Raw genomic sequence first — 22,552 nt, 5'->3', positions numbered from 1 at the left:
GGCTCACCGCAACCTCCGCCTCCTGGGTTCAGGCAATTCTCCTGCCTCAACCTCCTGAGTAGCTGGGATTACAGGCACGTGCCACCATGCCCAGCTAATGTTTTTTGTATTTTTAGTAGAGACGGGGTTTCACCATGTTGACCAGGATGGTCTTGATCTCTTCACCTCGTGATCCACCCGCCTCGGCCTCCCAAAGTGCTGGGATTACAGGCGTGAGCCACCGCGCCCGGCCTCACATTGGCCTGTTTTTTAGTATTTCCTATGGTATTCACAGCAAGAAGAGCAAAGTCCTAGAGAGAGGTTCCTAGAATTTACTAGGCATAAACATTACCTATAGCTCATTCCAAAATGACCAACTAAGAATCACTGAGAGTATGGTCTAAAATTTGCATTTAAAGAATAAGACTTATTATTCTGATATATAATACAACCCACTAATATAACTAAGAAACACTGACTTCAAATATTATAAGAGAAAATAAGTCAGGGAATTTCTGCAGAAAAGATAATACTTTATCTTCAAAATATTTTAAATACTTTAAAAGATGAAAACTACACAAAAGAACAAATATTCAAATAAAGCTACAAGATCTTTATGTTGTAATTTCAACAAGTAGAGTTTTTACTGGATTATGTAACAAGTAGTGAATGAAACAGATCAGAATGAAAGACTGAAAATTCTTGATTAAAATTAATTAGTCTTTCCAAATTAAAAAGTATCACCTTAGAGAGCACTGAATAAAACTGATACAATTTTATGAAGGTATTTCCCCTAAATTGGTGTAATAAAAATAACATACAATAAAAGAATTAAAAATTATTAAACTCTAATTCTTCCTGTGTAAGGTTATAGGAGAGAGATTACCAAGTTTTTCCATAATTGCTTCTTCTAAATCCAAATAAAAATGAAGTCGGCAAACTAAATTAGCAATTTAAATAAGAAAGTAAACCCTAAGTATTATTGAAGAATATAACAATTATAACACATAAAGATTTTTAAAACTGAAATTTAGCTATTTCTAAGTAGTAAAGCAAGACCCAACCTAAGGTGTTGCTCCTAAACGGTTAATTATAGGTAAGTTCCAGGATTTTGGCAAAAGGCAAAATCACTTATAGTACAATATTCTCTACTATCTATATAAAGTAGAACCAAATTTTTTCCTCAGGTTAAAAAGAAGATTTCCTTAGATTACTGAAATAAAAAAATCCCCTTCGTTATAAGTAAATTTACTCACTAAAAGTGGTAAGTTACAGGAATTTGAATGTGTTCCTTTACAATCTAGACTCACCATGCAATTTCCTTTCTAGGACAGCAACATAAATTGAGTTATTCCTACATTTCCCCCAAATAATGTCTATAAAACTATGTTATTGCATAGGAGCTACAGGTTTCAAAACTGTATACGCTGAAAATAATTACTCTTTGAAAATGCAATCACAACACAAAACAGATTGGCCAATTTGAAAAGCAGTCTCTGTTAAGAGGTAGTTTGTAAATGAAATACTAAGGAGACAAGGATGCTTTCCAGGAGGCTGATGGGATGGTTCCTGAATCTCATTAAGGTGGACAGGGCTAGAAAACAGCAGCATTGTGACCTGTTTGTGTTAACGGCACCCAATTATCCAAGGTAAAGTGATACAAGGAACTTTTTTCTGCTTGCTAAATTGGGGATGGGAGCTTGGACTACAGGAATCCCACTTTGACATCATCAGTTTCAATTATAAAAAGAAAGATGAAAGTGTACTTCTAAAAATGGTACAATGTTTTTCTTTTAAAGATCACTAGGACATCTTAAAATTCACTACTAAATACATGAATAAGGAAACATAAGCAATGTCATATAACCCACGCACTTTTGAAACTACTTTTAGTACCAAACCCCAGCACACATCAATTGTATGAATTTTTTTTTTTTTTATTCAGAACGTGGATCTTTGTTTTAAGACTGGTATAAACAAAAATAAAATACAAAGAACTCGTTATTAACATAATAGCTGCAGTTATTAACTGCAAGAATACAGTAAAAAGGAGTCATACTAAATGTCAATGTTCTTGCAACAGAATTTTCCCAATCACCTTATGGTAGCAAATTCTGGCAAGAAATGATAATTCATTTCTTATTAAAAATACTTAAAGAATTTCCAATATTGATCAGTTGTGCCACAAATAAAACAGCAGTTTATTCAAAAGAGCCCTTACCTTTCTCTTATTTTCCTAAAAGACCTGCCATTTACAGGTAACTACTAATTTCAGATCAGTTATTCAAACCAGGGTACTTTCTGTAAATCCACATCTTAGCTTTATATACAGTATACACTCATATTCCCTTTCCAGTCTCGACGTTAAACACTTTTGTAAAAGGAACAATCTAAAATCACTTCATGTAAATCTTGGTTCTTACTTTTCTTCTGTCTCATTTTTATTTTCTTCTATTATTTGTTCTTCCTCCTCATCGCCAAAAGTCTGTTCCTGCATGGTGGTAAAGGAGAGAGATCTAGCAGCCACTTCTGCAGCAAGGCCAGCAGTGAAGGTAAAATCCGGGGACAGTTGTAGCCGTGCCAGCCTCTGTTTAATGGAGGGCTGTAATGAGTCCCTGGGAGTTGGAGGGGTAGCGGCCAGACCACTTCCATCTGCTTCTGGTTCATCTTCGCTCTCACATTGGTAACACATTATTTCTTCTGCTCCTTGGGGGAAGACTTCATTTGCAGAATTATCTTTATTTTTACCTTCTAAAAGGTTTTCACATAAGTATTCAGTCCTACTTATTTCATTGTCTGTTGTGGTGGATTTACTATTTTCCTCTTCAGTATCATTTTTACTGACTTTTCCCATATCTGAATTCATTGATGGTTCTGAATTACTTATGGGTTCCACTGGGTCTACAGGAGACAAGGATTTCAACACAGCTTCAAATAAAAAAAAAAAGAAAAAGAAAATAACTAAGGACCTAGCAATGATTTAAACTTTTAATTCAAACTCTGTTTTTTTCTTAAAAAGAACAATAAATAAATAAAAGCTAAATAAAACTTTCTAGGAAAATCAATAAAAATTTATAAATCCAGGAAACTTGAGAAAATGCCTAAGAAATGAACTGAAATGGGGATTTGATAAAGGTTTTTAAGACACCTCACATATTATCTTATTTAAAATATCAAAGCAGTGGTTCTCAAAGTATGGTCACTGAACAAACATTATCAGTTATCACCTAGGAATTTCTTAAAAATACAAATTCTTGGGCCTGATCCCAGACCTCCTGAATTGGAAACTCTGGGAGTAGGGACCAGCTACGTTTTACAAGTCCTCATCTTGGTTCTGATAAACACTAAAGTTTGAGAACTATTCTCAACATTGAAGTTTGAGAACTACTGTATTAAGGAATGAGCAGCATGGTTTTGACTGATAATATGTCAGATAAAAGGCCGAAAGCAATCTAGATAATAATATCTTCAACATGTATACATATATATTTACAAGTTAAAACAGCATGGGAAAAATGCAACATACAATTTAACTTACTTGCCAACCACCTAACAAGACCCTAATGAAAGTAAAGCCTTAACTTCTACACATTTTGTAGTACCACAGAAAAATACAAACGAAATAAAGTCTGCATTCAAGATCAACTATTGTACAAAATATAATACATAAATATAATATATATTCATACGGTAGAAGTTGTCCTTGCAAGGAAAATGCAGTTTTATTTAGCCCCTCTTGATGTTAGTAGGCAGTGGGTTGCTTGCTAGGCAGTCGCTCATCCCAGCATGAGGGGTTAGTACAATACAATCTAGTATGAAGCATGACGGAAGGAAAAAAAGTGTTTCTTGAAGAGCTGGCATGTATTTAAAAAAATGTTTTTGTAAAACGTGTCCACTTCCAAGAACCATCCCTAAGCTGCAGTAACTCCACTAGAGAAGCAGCAGCAACAGAAAAAAAAAAAAATGGCCACAGCAGGTTCCAGTGCAGACTTTCCCCCTCTAATTCCATTCGGGCTTTACCCCTGTAGGCAGAGATGAAAACAACTCTGGAAGATGTACTGAAATTTTTCATGGGACAAGCATTCTATGGCATCAGCAGCTTTTTACTTATTTTCACAAACTAAAACAGCATTATCACCCTTTCCAGTGTAAACTATATCAAAAGCACATACCTGAAAAAGACACACATTTCTCTCATTGATAAATCTTTGCCCATAATGTCAATAGCATAATTTTAAAGCTATATGAAGAAAACACTAAACAATAAAAAAGGATATGTTTATATACAATGCTATTTTCAGTCTATGTACATTCTTAGTTTATAAATCCGTTAGCTCTTAAAGAATGCAACATATATTAGAAGTTAATTAATACTCACAATTATTACTAAAGAAATGGGGGGATATAATCTGTGTAATGAGAGGATCAATTGACAAGTGTGTTAGAATGTAAGCCTCGAGGCAGGTAGGAGGCTTTACATTTTGTCTCTTGATCTATATGCTAGGGATACAGCAGTAAACAGTGCCTGACATATAACAAGTATTCGGTAGCTACTTGTTGAATGAATAATTTGCTGAATGAATGCTGCGGGATAATAGGGCCCCTATTCAAGAAAACTGTAATTTCATTACAGAGATAAAAAACAAAACAAAACCAAACCTTGAACATATAGAAAACAGCAGTGCCTAAAATGTATCTCTGATTAACTAGTGCCTAAAATTAATCTCTGACGTATGTAGGCCTAGTATATGAATGAACAGAATGCAGGAAAGCAATCTGTTAATCATTTCCCTTCTCTGCTATATGCTTTGCTGCTCAAGACTTTTTTCATATTCCATCACAATGGCCCTCTAGTGTGAAGGACTATAGTGGTAGGAGAGGTGGCAGAGCTGGAGAACTCAGAGAATGATTCATGGAGGAGGAGAAACTAGTAGACAATCTTGGTGGAGAAGGCAGAATTCTTGGTAAAGAGGTAAGCATGAATTTTTTTTTTTTTTTTTTTTTTTGAGACAGTGTCTTACTCTGTCGCACCGGCTGGAGTATAGTGGCGTGATCTCGGCTCACTACAGCCTCCGCCTCCCGGGTTCAAGTGATTCTCCTGCCTTAGCCTCCTAAGTAGCTGGGATTACAGGTGTGCACCACCACGCCCAGCTAATTTTTGTATTTTTAATAGAGACAGGGTTTCGCCGTGCTGGCTAGACTGGTCTCAAACTTCTGACCTCAAGTGATTGACCTGCCTCAGCCTCCTAAAGTGTTGAGATTATAGGCGTGAGCTACCACGCTTGGCCAGCATGAATTTTTTTCATGCATAAAAATAATAAGTTTGTGAACTGTAGTTTAATTGTATAAACATAAGTAGAAGAAGATATTATAGTAAAAATAGTAGAAAATATACTTGGATAGATGGATTCTTATGATGAAGAAACTTGAAAACAGGAAAAGGAGTTTAGATTTAACACAATAAGAAAGGGTTTTAAGATAGAGAGCCATCATCAATGCAGTGTTGGAGAAAAATCTGGGAAGAGTTTGCAAGATAGCTTAGAAGAAAAAGGTACTGAAAATGAAAGTCAGCTAAGTGGCTATTTTAATGTACGTGCATAATCTAATGAGGACCTGGGCTATAAAGGGGGCCAACAGGAAGAAAGAGGAATGATAAAACTAAGATATGTATATCTGGACAGGGGAGAACGTAGGGCTCCTGAGAGAAAAAAAAAAAAAGAGAACTGGAGGAACTTTCCAGAAGTATAGGTAATCTATGTACTTCTAGTGAGGAGGGAAAAGGAAAGTGGTTGATTTTGAGGGTCCACGCAGATACTCTAAAATGGGAAGTCACACTCTACCTACTTAGAAATCCACAGGCATTAATGCTATTAAGAATTAGCTAGGTTGATATTGTCAACTATTAAGCTTCCCCTGATTCCTTCCCCTGTCTCCCATGGAGTTTGACTTAAGAAAAGAAGGGTGAGAAACAGAAAGGAATGTAAGGCTTTTGTATCACCAGCTATCCTACTTTGCTAAAATCAGAGCATGGGGAGTATGCCCACAGCCACCCCCGTCCCCTCCCATCCTAAAGTGCTCAGACCACTTAAATAACGCTAATGATGTGGTTCACTTGTCTATGTTTTAATTTTTTTTTTTTTTTCAGATGGAGTCTCACTCTGTTGCCCAGGCTAGAGTGCAGTGGTGATGTGATCTCAACTCACTGCGACCTCTACCTCCCGGGTTCAAGTGATTCTCCTGCCTCAGCCTCCCAAGTAGCTGGGACTACAGGTGCATGCCACCATGCTTGGCTAATTTTTGTATTTTTAGTGGAGACAAGGTTTCACCATGTTGGCCAGGCTAGTGAACTACTGACCTCAAGTGATCCACCCGCCTCAGCTTCTCAAAGTGCTGGTATTACAGGCGTGTGCCACTGCGCCTCAGCCATGTTTTTCAACAGTGAACATGGTTATTAATTTTGTGCTTCACTAAGGTATTTTTTAATATTTTAACATATGGAGAACAGAGTTGAGAATCTCAAATTCACTAAATTTGAAAATAACATTTAAAATATCCCAAATTATTCAAGTCACTGCCCATTTTAAAACAAAAAATTATATAACTGAGAAAAAAAAGTGTGACTTCATATTTCCAATGCTGTTACGTTCCTAACCTCTCATTAATCAAATTGACTTCACATCTAGAAGAAAAAGTGCTATGCATACTGGTGGACCCTTATAAAACCCCAAGAATTACCTAAGAATTCTTCAGCTAAAATAACATTCATAGTTCAAGAAAAAAAAGACTCCCCTACATTGAAATAACCTGTTACTCTAAAGTCAATGCTTACCATGATCACTAAACAAAAGTTGCTTCCACTTCTGCCTTTCTGCCTCTGAAGCTTTAAATCCCAGCACAGATTTTAATTCTTGGAGCACCCTCTTGGATTCTTCATGCTCACGTTTCTGTCTCTCTTTGTCTTCTTGAGACAAGCAATAAAAGTCATCCTTTCTGAAATCACTATCAATATCTATATCATCTACATAAGCTTCTAATTCCTGAAAATGAATATAAGAAAAAGCACTTTACTTGAAGCAGACAGTTTTCTAGTAAGCATTCATTTACTTGCACTTACTTATCTCTGAGATTTAAAAAAAAGGACTTGCATTTGGCATAGGTCATTAAAGCAGAGATAGGAAAAAAAAAGCAAACATACCTACAGATAAAATGAAATCTTAAAAACAAAAAACCTAACAGAAAAGCATTGTGGATAAAAAAGTTTAACAACTTCAATAGTTATTTTTCTAATTTGATGCCATATTATACACTTACTGAGTGTTACAGCCATTAGCTATATCAAAACCAATCAAAAGTAGAAGGTCTGGCAGTCTGGGGAGGTGGTCAGGCATGTTTGTTTTCTTGTGGTTCTTTCTGATTTCCCAGAAAGTATGAACACTCTTCCTAGGATTAGGGAATACCCCACCTTATGGTTCTCCCTATCTCTAAGACAGAGGGTAGGATACTTGCTTACCCAGCCTCTCTTACAGTATAGGCGCAGGTAAATGACCTGAGATCCTCTAATCAGACGTGCCTGCATCACACTGGATTTAGAAGTTTGTGATACAAAAAGCAGGCACCTTGAAAAATCCATTCTGGCAGGATGTTGGCAGATACGTTTCTTCAGGTAGCACTTCTGGAGGTAATTTTTACTACTCAGCATTAATGGAGCAAAAGGCAATGTCTCCACCTATTAATTTAGCAATGATAACTCCATTGCAACAGTTCTTTTGAGTAATTTGGCTGTTTACCCTAGCCTCATTAAAGCCTGCTTATCTGGCCCTCTGAAATACTCTGTAAGTTACCTAAAAGTTTAAACAAAGTATCTGTCTGTTAAACTAACTAGGGTTGGTTTCGACTTGCAATTAAGAATACTGAATAGTAACTTGTTATGCAATATACACGAAAAAAAAAATACTGAATAAATAATGACCTAAGGAAAAGAGGTTTTCCTTAGAATGAACAAAAGTTATCTTTGTTAATATCTAATGTGATCATTAAAAATTGTTTTTAAAAGTGAGGTATATCATAGTATATGCAGTCAAGTACACAGGATTTTTACATATGCACACATATTGGTAATTACTACTCAGATCAAGATAAAAACATCTCCAGCATCCCAAAAAGTAGCTTTGCCAGTGTACTAATTTTCAATGTGTTCAATAACTTTTAAAAGTCACTCAGATATGGACAATTAGATATAAATAACAAATAATAACATTAGATATAATAAATAATAAAAGTCTGCTGTCGGATTCAATGAATTCAGAGTTAAGCACTAAAAACTAATGGTCTGATATAAATTCAACACATTATATTTTGAAGCTCATTAGAAACAGAAATCCAACGAGGGACAAAACAGTAATTTTCACCCTTACCTGCTCCTCAGGGATTGGATCTTTGTCTGCAATGTGTAGAGTAGGAGTAGGTTGCATCAAAGGTACTACTGAACAATGTGGGTTTTCACACACTATTTCAGGCTTGCCTTAAAAAAGGGGGAGCAGGTGGGAATAAAGATAAGAAACAGGCCACACAGACACGAGTGAACATCTAATTAAAAATATCTTTGGGGCCAGGTGTGGTTGCTCACACCTCTAATCCCAGCACTTCAGAAGGCTGAGGCGGGAGGATTGCTTGAGCCCAGGAGTTCAAGACCAGCCTGGAAACCAAGACAGACCCAAAAACTAAAAAAGAAATTAGCTGGGCATAATGGTGCACGCCTGTAGTCCCAGCTATTTGGGAGGCTGAGATGGGAGGACTGCTTGAGCTGGAGAGGACAAGGCTACAGTGAGCCGTGATCATGCCACTGCACTCCAGCCTGGGCAACAGAGCTAGACCCTGTCTCCCCCAACCAGAAAAATCCTTGGTACCAACACTTTGTCAATTTCATAGTCCAACTTGTTCTAATAACTTTTTATTTATAAAAAAAATTAAAGATACTAAAATGAACAACAATAAATTAGATTTACAACTTAAAGTTTTTAAACTCTTGGAGGAGAGAGAACCTGGCCTTCTTCTCTCTTCACCTGACCACAGTATCTGGTATACACCAGGTACTCTATAAATACTTGTTGAACAAAATATTATCATTCATAGCCTAGGAACAGTCTTAAGACCAAGGTACTACAGTATCTGGTACACACTAGGTACTCTATAAATACTTGTCAAACAAAATATTATCATTCATAGCATAGGAACAGTCTTAAGACAGACCATCACTCTTCTTCACAAAATACAAACTTCAATCTTACCCTGAGGCTATTTTAACTTTCAGAAGTTGGAATTGGAAATGAGTTCACAAGTAAACATCTTTAAAAGGCCACCCTAGTGAGTTTAACTTTGATTAATTCTTAAAATTTGTGTTTGGTATTTAATGACAGGGTTAGTTAGTCTCATATCCAGCTGGCAACCATTCATCATTATCTTTCTACTTGAAAAAAAAAGAAGTATGCTTTAAACTTCCTGATTTTTACTTTTCAAAAGTAACAATAGTTAAATGGTGGGGGAAAAAAAAGAAGAAATATTTGGGAAATGTTATAAAAAGATGACTGGTCAGTTTGTAGGCAAGATGTCAGAATGATGAATAAATTAATAGAAAGCACTAACAATAGACAGACTAGTATGGTGGCTAAGAGTTTTACAGTTTAAACCAGTCACAACTGGTTTAAATCCTAGCCCCTGCTGCTTTCTAGCTTAAATTATAGTTATCTGTAGAACAGTGGTGAAAATAATAGTACTCTTTTGTAAGATTAAAAAATACATAAAAAATGCTTAAACAATGCCTGCTACAGATTACATGCTCAAAAACTGCAATTACTGCTTAACTAGAAGAACACAGATTTCATTACATCAATGCTGACACTATACATTGAGCTCTTTGAATGAAAAGAAAAATCCATTAGACTACTGTTAATAACAGTAAACAGGTACATTAACCAGAGTGCTGAAAATCCAGCTCTCAAACAAAACAAAACACCAATTTGCAGCACTTCCTGATTTCCAGTTCCCATGGTGTAAATACACCCACTGTGATCAATTCTAAGCTACCAGTGATGTTAAACTGACTCACAAATTTCTGAATATTTAACAATCTCTGGAGAGCCAGCTCCAGCATGTAACTCATTTAACAAAAATCTAACGAGAGGCCAGGTGTGGTGGCTCAAGCCTGTAATCCCAGCACTTTGGGAGGCTAAGATGGGCTGATCACTTGAGGTTAGGAGTTGGAGACCAGCCTGGCCAACATGGCGGAAACCTGTCTCTACCAAAAAACACAAAAACTAGCTGGGCGTGGTGGTGTACAGCTGTAATTCCAGCTATTGGAGAGGCTGAGGCAGGAGGATCATTTAAACCCAGAAGGGGGAGCTTGCAGTAAGCTGAAATCGCGCCAATGCAATCTCCACACTCCGCCTGTGCAACACAGAGAAACTCTTTCTCAAAAAAAAAAAAAAAAAAAAAAAAAAAAAAAAAAAAAAGCCGAAAAAGTTTTTAAAAACCCACCAGATTTTTAACTACATGCTTCCAGTAATAGTTTTTACAAAGAGCACAGGTTATAAAGTGAAAAAAGCTCCCTGATGACCTTATCCCTTCTTTCTGAAAGCAGGGACCTGCCAAATCTGCCCCACTGCCTGTTCTTGTAAATAAATTTTATGCTAGAACACAGCCACACTCATTTAAGTATAGTCTATGAGTGCTTTCATACTATAACAGCATAGTAAAGTAGTTTTAACAGACACCATACAGCCTGCAAAGCGGAAAATCTTTAGGAAAAAAAAAAAATTGCAGACCCTTGCCCTGGGGCAATGTTTCTAAAATTTCTCAAACTTTAACATGGATACAAATGACCATATCTTATTAAAATACAGGTAGATATAAAGTCAGGGGTCCATTTGTAACAAGCTCTCATGTGATGCTTATATGCTAGTCTGGGGACCACTCTGGGTAACAAGGCCCTAGAGGTAATAAATGTAAAGAGTTTTAAAATAACATGACACACACACATACACATGTGCACACACATATATTTTTGAGACAGGGTCTCACTGTGTCACCCAGGCTGGAGTGCAGTTGTGCAAGCATGGCTCACTGCAGACTCGACCTCCTGGGCTCAAACAATCCTTCCATCTCAGCCTCCTGAGTAGCTGGGGCTACAGACATAAGCCAGTGTGCTCAGTTAATTTTTTTTTTGTACAGATGGCTGTTTTGCCATGTTGCCCAGGCTGGTCTCAAACTCCTGGACTCAAGCGATCCTCCCTCCTTGGCCTCTCAAAGTGCTGAGATTATAGGCATGAACCACTGTACCTGGCCTGTGATATTTTTAATAATGGAAAACTTATTAACTGGAGATTCTTTTCTATGGCAATCTCAAGTAATGCCAAATTATTCTCAATGATTTCCTAAGCTTACGACAATATATATATATATAGATATATATGTGTATATATATGTATGTGTGTGTACATACATATATACTTATATAAAATCTATATAAGCCGAGTACGGTGGCTCACGCCTATAATCCCAGGACTTTGGGAGGCCAAGGTGGACGGATCATGAAGTCAAGAGATTGAGACCGACCTAGCCAACATGGTGAAATCCCATCTCTATTAAAAATACAAAAATTAGTGGGGCATGGTGGTGCTCGCCTGTAGTCCCAGCTACTTGGGAGGCTGAGGCAGGAGAATTCGTTTGAACCCGGGAGGCAGAGTTTGCAGTGAGCCGAGATTGTACTACTTACTACATTCCAGCCTGACGACAGAGTGACGCTCTGTCCCCCCCCCAAAAAAATTATATATAAAATATGGAATGATTCATGAATTTGCATGTCATCCTTATACAAAGGGCATGTTAATTTTCTCTGTATCATTCTAATTTTAATACATGTGCTGCCAAAGCCAAGCACCCTAATCTTGATTTCTAAATGCCATTCTCCATTAAAAGGTTTTACAAGCCATTCCTCCCTCCATCTCCAATTCTTGCAACTACTCATCTGTTTTCTGTTCCTTTGCCAACTTCAGCGTGCCTCATAAGTGGAATAACATAGTACGTAGTGGTTTGAATCTAACGTCTTTCACTTGGCATAATGTATCAGAGATTCATTCATTGTTTTGGATGCAATGGTAGTTCACTTTCTTTTGTTGCTGAGTAGTATTTCATTGTATGGATGGATGTAACAGTTTAGTCACATCCCAAAGTCTAGCTGCTTCTAGTTTTAGTTTATGAACAAAATATTGATGTATAGGCTTTTGTGTGAACACTAAATTTTTACATTTCTTGGTTAAAATACATAGGAATTACACTACTGGGTCATATGGTATATGTATTCATAGTGGTTAAAATTTTGATGAAGAAAGCATATTTATAGAACCTCAGAGTACTTCTTTACAAAATATTTATCATGAAAGACTATAAGGCAAAGGAGAATAAAGAGCATGACAACTGAATATCATGCATAGTCTAGGTCTAGACATATTAAAAATATTGGGACAATTAGGGAAATTTGAATGGGTTCTGTGGATAAAATGACAATACTGTGGATGGTGTTCATTTTCTGATTTTGATGGTATACTGTGGGTATATAGAAGAATGTTCCTGTTTTACAAAAATGCATACAGAAATAGTTACTGGTAATGGGGCTTCAAGTCTACAACTTACTCTCAAGTAACATCACCATCAAAAAATTATACACACATACAGACACATACATAGAAAAGGGAACTGTGGCAGAATGTCAACAATTAGGGAATATGGATGAAGGATACTTTCAACTATTGTAACTTTTCTGTAAGTTTGAAATGATTTCAAAATAAGACCTTTTTTAAAAAAGATAATGGCTAAACAAAGTACCTGCTTCTTAAAATATTCAAATGAACACTTTTTATTTAAACCTGTGTAGTCATAGCCACTGTGAATGTTTTAGTGAGAAAAGTTTGTGAACTATTTGTCTTAATCATTATTATCTATGAGCAAAAGCTACACATACAGAAAAGAATTAGAAAATAGCTTATCTTCCACATGTGTACCTATGCAAAAATCTTGCATGTTCTTCACATGTACCCCAAAACCTAAAATGCAATTAAAAAAAAAAAAAAAAGAAAATAGCTTATCTTAATTACCTACCCAATGAGGTGGAGACAGTTTTCAGAGTAATGGTTCACAATACTGGATAAGTGATAGACTAAGATTCAACATCTCAGAGTGTGGTAAAGAAGGGGTGAATGGGATGCATTTTTTTTTTTTTTTTTTTTGAGAGACAGTGTCTCACTCTGTTGCCTAGGCTAGAGTGCAGCAGTGGCCTGATCATAGCTCACTGCAGCCTCAAACTCTTGGGCTTAGGCAATCCTCCTGACTCAGTCTCCTGAGTAGCTGAGCACTCAGCTACTCCTGTCACTGGGCCTCGCCAGGATACATCTTTTAACAACCAAAGGTCTTCTGAGTATTTCTATTTGTAGAAAATGTACACAAAAGCTCTAGATGTCATATCAGAAAGTTTAATGTGCATAAGTATTTGCAAATATTAGAATTTCTTGGTAGATTTATCCTTTCGAGAAAAAATTATTTACAGTTTACATTTGGGATATTAAGAAAACCTACAGGTAGTATATCAGTAATTCACATGTTAATATTTCCTTTGGAGAAAGTGAATACTTTTACTATCTAAGGATTTGTTCAAAGAAATTATTGCAAATTTAGCTGTAAACAACAACAACAAAAAAAACCAGGATGGTAAAGCATTAATTATCTTTAGCAGCAATGCAAATTCTATGCCTAAGTCTGAGTAACATCATAATAAAGATCCAAGAGATAAATATGGTTCTGTTTTGCAGCACAATTTTCAAAACTTGATATGCACAACACGAAAAATGAAATCAGTGAGGTAAAAACAAGCATAAAATCTGAGTCAATAAAAGCAGTTTGATGGAAAATCTCAAGACTATTTTTTTTACTAGTAGCACAAAGCAATCTGATACATTGTCATTAAATAATGACACAATGTATTTAGATTTTAGTACTAAATATGTAGTGTCACTAATTATATCATTTGTATATTATTTTTGAATGACTGAAGTAAGTATTTTATTTTAAAACAAAAACTCGTTTCTAGCCCCAGACTATCAAACTCATTCTTTTATTATGCTAACTGAAAAAGAGTTTTTAGGTCTAACAATAGAAAAATACTATGAAAATTTATTCTCTCATTTCTGCTTTTTTAAAAAAGAATATGATTCACTGAACTTTCAAATCATATTCATTTTTTATTTACAAAATGAGAGCTAATAATTGTATTCAGTGTCACTTTGTACGTATAAATTCAACATAAAAAAAAGTAAACTAAGAAATTTTGAAGCTAATTTCATCATGAAGACAAGAAATCCGCCTAATAAAATCCTACCAGAGTGGAATAAGTATGTCTGATAAGCATATGCCAAAGAAATCTCTCACAGGTACCTTTTTTATCTGTATTTCTTCGTAGTAGTTTGTCGACCTGAGAAATGGCCTCTTCCCAGCAATTGTTGCTTGCTTGAACATGGGGCTGAATCGACTTTAATTTCTGTTCTAGGATGTGATAAGCTTCTGACACTAGTTCCTGCGTTTCTTTAGTACAAACAAGCTTTTCAAGTTCATCTTCAAGAATTATTACCCTGAGTCACAAAGAAAAACAGAAACAGATTTCTATAATTTGAAATAAAAACTTTACAATTTATAAGGCTTATTTTAAAATACGTTTAAATCCTAGCACTTTGGAAGGCCAAGGTGGATGGCTTCAGCTCAGGAGTTCAAAACCAGCTTGGGCAACATGGTGGAATCCTGTCTCCACCAAAAATACAGAAAATTAGCCAGGCGTGGTAGCATGTGCCTGAGGCTGAGGTGGGAGGATTGATTGAGCCTAGGAGGTGGGGGTTGCAGTGAGCTGTGGTAGCACCACTGCACTCCAGCTTGGGGGACAGAGTGAAACCCTATCTCAATTAAAAAATAAAAGCTTATAAGATGAAAAATGTTCTAGAGTTAGACAGTGGTAATGGCTGCACAACAATGTGTATATACTTAATGCCACTGAACTGTACATTTAAAAATGATTAAATGATAAATTTTGTTATATATACTTTACCACAATTTTTAAAAAAGCTTATAAGAGTATGATATATTTATTCAACAAATATTTCTTGCATATATACTAGGCATTTTGAGCTTAAAAATAAATTAAGTCCATCTTCTAGTTATAAGAAATAACAAGTGATATTACACATATATGTAAATAAAATATACCGACCCCCACTCCCTACTCCACCCACCCCCTACTAAGCCTGCCAACAACAGCCTAGAGTACAACTTCTTGGCGCCCTCCCCCCTTGGGTGTGGCTCGAGCTGGTGACACTGAAGACTGGAGACACCACAGACCCACGACCTGGAGCAGCTTGGATGCAGGGAATGATAGCTCTTCAGGTCTGCAATAAAAAATGGCTTCCAATAAAACTACATTGCAAAAAATGGGAAAGAAACAGAATGGAAAGGTAAAAAAGTTGAAGAGCTAGAGCCTGAAGAATTTGTGGTGGAAAATGTACTAGACTGACGTGTAGGGAATGAGAAAATGGAATATTTCCTGAAGTGGAAGGGATTTACAGATGCTGACAATACTTGGGAACCTAAAGAAAATTTAGATTGTTCAGAGTTAATTGAAGCATTTCTTAGTTCTCAAAAAGCTGGTAAAGATGGTACAAAAAGAAAATCTTTATGTGACAATGAATCTGATGACAGCAAATCAAAGAAGAGACGCTGCTGACAAATTAAGAGGATTTGCTAGAGGTCTTGATCCTGAAAGAATAATTGGTGCCACAGATGGCAGTGAAGAATTGATGTCTTTCATCTAATGGGATGATTCAGATGAGGTGGGCTTGGTGCTGGCAAAAGAGGCAAATATGAAGTGTCCTCAAATTATAATTGCTTTTTTTTATGAAGAAAGACTAACTTGGCATTTTTGTCCAGAAGATGAAGCTCAATTATTGTTAACATTGTGTGTTTGTGTGTGCGTGTACACACACATACACATATATAGATGCATGTATATGTGTGTGTGTGTGTGTGTGTGTGTGTGTGTGTGTATATATACATATATATAAATTTGTTGTAGGGCGTGGTGGCTCACACCTGTAATCTCAGCACTTTGGGAGGCCGAGGCGGGTGGATCACCTGAGGTCAGGAGTTCGAGACCGGCCTGGCCAAAATGGTGAAATCTTGTCTCTACAAAAATTAGCTGGGTGTGGTGGCATGTGCCTGCAATCCCAGCTACTCAGGAGGCTGAGGCGGGAGAACTGTTTGAACCTGGGAGACAGGGGTTGCAGGGAGCCAAGATTGCACCACTGCACTCCAGCCTGGGCAACAGAGAGAGTGTAAGACTCCGTCTCAAACGAAAGGGGGGGGGTTCTTGGATTTTTTTACCTACTAGTGTGACAAAATAACTACATTCTAATGAAAATCAAGTTTGATATTTTCATTTTGAAAGTAGCGTTGGAAGAGTTGTTTTCTTTTTTTTTTTTTTTGCACCAATAGCACTAGCTACTTTGAATACACAAACCCTTTCTGTAGTTGCTTCCTTTATCAGAAAAGAAAAATAATACAATATCATAAATAATTAGAACTATCACTTTGTTTCCATTTTATAGATAAGGAATTAGTCCCAGGGAGTTGGGCAAACTTGCCTAGAGTCACAAAGCTGGTAAGATGTAAAACTGGGCTCAATACAGGCATAAGTGTTACGAGAATTAAGAAGGGAAAATTACTACCAACTATAAAGACAGATGGGGGACAACTAAGGAAGAGGTATTTTTGAGGTAGCATTGAGGGATGGATTAAATTTGAGCCTATATACAAAAGGTGAGAAAGGTTTTTTTTTTGTTTTTTTTTTTTTTTGAGACAGGGTCTCACTCTGTCACCCAGGCTAGAGTGCAGTGGTGTGATTTTGGCTCACTTCAACCTCAGCCTCCAGGGGTCAGGTAATCCTCCCACATCAGCTTCCTAAGTAGCTGGGACTACAGGCATGCACCACCACAACTGGCTAATTTTTGTTTTTTTTTTTTTTTTTTGAGATGGAGTTTCGCTCTTGTTACCCAGCCTGGAGTGCAATGGCGTGATCTCGGCTCACCGCAACCTCCGTCTCCTGGGTTCAGGCAATTCTCCTGCCTCAGCCTCCTGAGCAGCTGGGATTACAGGCACGCGCCACCATGGCCAGCTAATTTTTTGTATTTTTAGTAGAGACGGGGTTTCACCATGTTGACCAGGATGGTCTCGATCTCTTGACCTCGTGATCCACCCGCCTCGGCCTCCCAAAGTGCTGGGATTACAGGCTTGAGCCACCGCGCCCGGCTAATTTTTGTATTTTTTTTGTAGAGACAATGGTTCACCATGTTGTCCAGGCTGGTCTCAGCTCCTGGGCTCCAGTGATCTGCCCGACTCGGTCTCCCAAAGTGTCAGGATTACAGGTGTTAGCCATTGTACCTGGCTAGAAGCTTGTTCTATTAGGTTGGTGCACAAGTAATTGCAGTTTTGCTATTAAAAGTAATGGACCATGGGAAAAGGCATTTATACAGTTTGGCTGCACTGAAGGAAAGGAATGAGAAATAAAGGTAGAAACAGACTGTAGTCAGGTTACGGAAAACCCTTTTTATAGTATGTTTTGTAAAGACTTTAGTCTGAGCTGCTATGACTCCAAAACCAGTCAAGATTTTCAGTGAAGTGAGAAAGCAAATACATGCCTCAGTAACATTAATTTGGCCATACACACCCTGGAGGTGAAAAGAACAGTTAGAGATTAATGCCCTAGTGTAGGCAAGGGACAATATTGTCCTGCAAAAGTGGGAACAGCAAAAAGGACAAGGGGAGAACAGTGAAACACAAAAGGAGCATTCTAAAATATGAAATACAAAACAATTCTTTAGCTAAACTTTAAAAAGTTGTATGTAGCAGCACACAGAGCAAATTGGATATGATAGTTTGTGACCAGTGTAGTTTCTAGTGAAAATACTTAGAAAGGTGAGAGACATTAGCATGTATTGAATATTCCACTTTTAAATAGGACAAAAATTTCCCATGCATAATCCACAATTTCTGCCCAAGGTACAAAGCTCCTCTTTTTTGTGTTCATGTCTACCTTGGGTAGCACTCTTTCTTCCCTGAGTCATCTTCCCTCACTCTAATGCATTCTAATATGCAGAATTTTTTTTGTAGCATATTTCTGATTCTATTGCCAAAATTTACTTCTTGGAAGACTCTGGCTTTGCCTACAACTTTCCACTGAAATCTTATTTCCCTTTGATGATAATCTAACCTTTGCCACCTACTCAAGTGGAGATGCGCCTATCGCCCAGTTCTCTGCAGGAGGCAGGGCTAAGAGCCTGGTTAGCATTTACCTGCCCTCCTAGCACAGCAGATATAGACCACTGGAATACCCTGACTTCATAGTTTCTTTATTTTTCCTATGCCATAATCTTTATATCAGCCTTACAGCTAACCATCTCAGGCCTTCAACTTAGCTTCTCAAAATGTCTTTCTGACTTTAAGTTTCTATCCCCATATCTCTTATCCTCTCTCATTCTAGTGAAACTAGCCTTTTGATTTTGCTGATATGTCAAGTCCTTTTGACCCATTCTTATCTTACAGAATTAATTGCTGCCTTCCTCATTCCACTTCTTGCCTTGTATCCCAGGGTCAAGTACATTAACTACAATCTTAGCTCTTTAAATTCCTATGAACTTCCTGATTACCAACACAACATGAACCCAACCATTCATTTGATCCAGTCATGCATGATGAATATTTAACTCTTAGAGAAAAATTTCACTAGAAATGACTGTATTCAATTAAATGCCTTGACTCAATTTTTAAACTTGAAAACTTCCATGTAGAAATATGTGAAAATAGTATTTTCAGCAGATAAAGGTATACCAAAGTAGAAGATAAAAATTTAGAAATGAAGGTAGGGTATCAACAATTTCATACAAGGTAGGAAATGAACAAAATAAACTCTATGCTCTACACTTTGCTCTTCAACTGGGACCACAAAGCTTGTCCTATGCTACAAAAAAATTTCCAGATCTGCTATAATTAGAAAAAATAGCAATATGTTACTCTTCTACTATATACGACAATGCCTCTTGTAACACACTGTTCCAATACTAGTAGAATATTTCTATTAGACTGCAGATTCCAGTTTAAGAGCCCTACCTTAAGAAAGTTAAAAGAAACTAATTCTTCATAACCATCTCCATTTCAGCTCTCAAAGAGTATAAATAATACCTGCTTTTAGCCTATCTTTCCAAGTTTTCTGTTGAACTAAGGAAAAGTAAAAACGAAATAATGCCCTCAAGTTATAGTACTTACAAATTATTGGGTTTTGCTATATTTGTAGCTACAAACCACTCTTCATGATCATGTCTCAATTTTCTTTCTTTTTTCTAGCTAGGACACAAGCCAACCACCACAATGGTATGCAAATGAAGGTTGCTAATTACTGAGACCTTTCTTTGTATAATTTCTAAACTTACTCATTCAGTAATGCTTTCAGATGGAGCTGCAAGCTGCGTACTGCTGTGTGAACATTATTCAACTCTCTTGACTTCTGTTGACTTTTGGATAAATACTGTGGTACTGACTGGTGCTGAGTTTCAAAGTACCGATAGAATTCATAGCTGCGCTTAAGCTCTTCCAAACAGGCAGAATGAGCATGAGGTAGACCTTGAGTCACATCAGATAAGATACGATGAGGCAGGAGTGCTGGAGTAAGTAAGGGCCCAGGAGGTGAATTGACTGTAGAAAGTAATAGAGTTAACCGTCTGAAGAACTCTGAACTCTGTGCCACCCAGAGTTGGAACAAAACCTAAAAAAAAAAAAGAAAAAAGGACTAGATCAATAACAAAGATTGGTTAATGTTAAAAACTATAAATTTTGTACTTTATCCTTAATAATAAATATAGCTGAGCTTGAACTACCTTAAGATTAGCCAGGAATATGATTGTCAAATATAGTATGTGGGAATTTATGATTCTAATATAGCAGGTAATACCAATATATAACATAGTACAGTTCTGCTCCAAATGGGAAGTATTGATGGAATAAGATACACTATTAGAAGTAAATCTTCACTCATTATTTAAAAAAAAAATTTCACATAGGAGAAAAGAAGACAGTTGGAATAGTGGAGAAGATATATATACATACATATATATATATATATATAATCGCCAAAGAAATGGATCAAAAGCTTGGGTTTCAAAATAAGACTATTACCTTGCCTTATGAATTAGCTAAGAAATTAATATAAAAATCAGTCCAGGGCCAGGCGTGGTGGCTTACACCTGTAATCTCAGAACTTTGGGAGGTGAAGACAAGTGGATCACTTGAGGTCAGGAGTTCGAGACCAGCCTGGCCAACATGGTGAAACCCCGTCTCTACTAAAAATACAAAAAGTAGCCAGACAAGGTGGTGTGTGCCTGCAGTCTCAGCTACTCGGGAGGCTGAGGCAGGAAAATCATTTGAACTTGGGAGGTAGACATTACAGTGAGCTGAGATGGCACTACTGCACTCCAGCCTGGGTGACAGAGCAAGTCTCCAACTAAAAAAAAAAAATCAGTTAAATACTCCAGAATTTAATGTCTGACATGAGAAACTGCAAAACCTATATTTTAATTAATTAATTTATTTTTGTGATAGAGTTTTGCTCTGTTGCCCAGGCTAGAGTGCAATGGCACTATCATAGCTTATTGCAATCTCAAACTCCTGGGTTCGAGTGATCCTCCTGCCTCAGCCCCCCTGAGTAGCTGGAACCAAAGGCATGTATCTCCATACTCAGCTAATTTTTAAGTTTCAGAGATGGGGTCTCAGTATGTTGCCTAGGATAAAGTCCTTTTTTAATACAGTCTAAGTATGTTCACAGGCCTGTTCTGAGATACATCCTGAATCCTGGTAGCAAAGGATTTCCCCAGATATAGTTCTATTCAAGATGAGGACAGTATCTCTGAAACAAATGCATGACAAAACAATGTAGTCTGAAACAAGAGGTAGCAGGCAATAAAAAGAGGATGAAACCACTTTAATTTAGATTCCAATTATTCACATCCATGAAAACGGACAAAATTTAGATGGTTTTATTAAATAAATTTTAAAAGTATGCCAATAATGAATTAAGACAATTTCATGTAAATCTGTTTTACCATTAACATTTTTTTTTAAGTGAGTAAGGCCAAAGTTCCTAGTTGCTACATAAGGGATTCTTGAATACAAACAGGTTTACTTGCAAGTCTTCTAATCCAACTATTGAATTTTATGATTACAATGATTTTCTTTATTCCTTTATTCATTCATTCAGAAATGATTTCTTGAGCACCCACAATGTGCCAGGCACTGTTCTAGGTGCAGATAAATAGCAGTGAGCAAAAATGAAAAGAGTCCCCACTTTGATGGAACTTATTTTCAAGTATAGGGGCATAAATAATAATCTACAAGTAAAAGATCGAGTTTCCCTTTTCCAGTATTGATGGTCCAGGAAGAAAAAGAAAGATAGTGTCTCTTGGTTGATGGGAAAAATAGAGCAAAGAAGGAGAACAGCAAGTTGTGTGTGTGTGTGTGTGTGTGTGTGTGTGTGTGTACACACATATGAGGTGGGGGAGAAAGAGAAAAGGAGAGAGGAGAAGGGGGTGGCCAGGGAGGTCTCTACACATGTCACCTAAAGCAAGTGAGCCATGAGACCAACATCAAGGGAGAAAGTTCTAAGGAGCAGGAAGTCAAGTGCAAAGTACTGTGGTAGGAGGACACAGGGCACATCTGTGCAACAGCAAGAAGGTCAGTATGGCTGGGGCCAGGTAAGCAACAGGGAGCAACTGAAGGGTTCTGAGCAGAATGGTGACAGAACCTGATTTATGCATTAAGGGACCCATAATGGCTGCTGTGTTGAGAGATTATAGGAAAGTGTGAGTAGAAGTGGAAAAACCTGTAAGGAAGTTACTGCCATAATCCAGGTAAGCATTAATGAGACCACAGTGGTTAGTGGTGGAAGGTGAGCAGCAGATGGACTTTGGATACATTGTCAAAGTAGAACCAACACAATCTCTTGACTGATTGGTATTTAGAAGGAGCTAACAAGGATGATTCCAGCATGTTGGGTCAAGATAACTGAAAGCATCAGGTTGGTACAGCTTACTGCAACTTTAAAAAAGACTAATTTAGGCCAGGTGCCCGTGGTTCCCACCTGTAATCCCAGCACTTTAGAAGGCTAAGGTGGGAGAATTGCTTGAGGCTAGGAGTTGGGAGACTAGTCTGGGAAACACAGTGAGATCCCCATCTCTACAAAATATTTTCTTAAAAATTAGCCAGGCATGGTGGCACTTATATGAGGTCTCAGCTACTTGAGACCTCTTGGGAGGACTGCTTGAGCCCAGGAGTTTAGGGTTACAGTGAGCCATGATTGCACCACAGTACACACCAGCTGTGTGACTGAGCAAGCCCCTGTCTCTAAAGACTAATTTATTATCCAATCACCATCCCATTATCC

General features: G+C 37.2%; 1 protein-coding gene, 1 non-coding gene and 1 pseudogene across 12 annotated transcripts in view; 1 reads left to right on the top strand and 2 right to left on the bottom strand.

Annotated features, from left to right (window-relative positions):
- Positions 1-577: 577 nt before the first annotated feature.
- The window catches only part of VEZT (vezatin, adherens junctions transmembrane protein), an 81,105-nt gene continuing 59,130 nt past the window's right edge, over positions 578-22,552 (bottom strand). For 9 of the 11 annotated variants that reach the window (XM_037733834.1, XM_017515984.2, XM_017515990.2 and 6 more), the window contains 5 exons: positions 19,551-19,882; positions 14,461-14,654; positions 8,394-8,500; positions 6,809-7,016; positions 578-2,907 (listed from right to left, as the gene is read on the bottom strand). In XM_037733834.1, coding sequence (XP_037589762.1) covers positions 2,399-2,907; positions 6,809-7,016; positions 8,394-8,500; positions 14,461-14,654; positions 19,551-19,882 — 1,350 coding nt within the window. In that variant the 3' untranslated portion in view covers positions 578-2,398. Of the gene's footprint in view, positions 2,908-3,363; positions 4,002-6,808; positions 7,017-8,393; positions 8,501-14,460; positions 14,655-19,550; positions 19,883-22,552 lie in introns of those variants that run through there. The other 2 variants (XM_037733828.1, XM_037733844.1) reach the window with 2 other exon arrangements.
- LOC119469361 lies at positions 11,807-11,914 on the bottom strand. The gene has a single exon (XR_005198157.1). It is a non-coding gene; the product is annotated as a U6 spliceosomal RNA (small nuclear RNA).
- On the top strand, positions 15,420-18,333 carry LOC108291024 (annotated as a pseudogene).

The sequence above is a fragment of the Cebus imitator genome, unplaced genomic scaffold (assembly GCF_001604975.1).
Source record: "Cebus imitator isolate Cc_AM_T3 unplaced genomic scaffold, Cebus_imitator-1.0 Scaffold18, whole genome shotgun sequence".
Classification (NCBI taxonomy): domain Eukaryota; kingdom Metazoa; phylum Chordata; class Mammalia; order Primates; family Cebidae; genus Cebus; species Cebus imitator.
The sequence above is the reverse complement of the archived record's forward strand: the minus strand, read 5'-3'. Positions and strand labels throughout refer to the sequence as shown.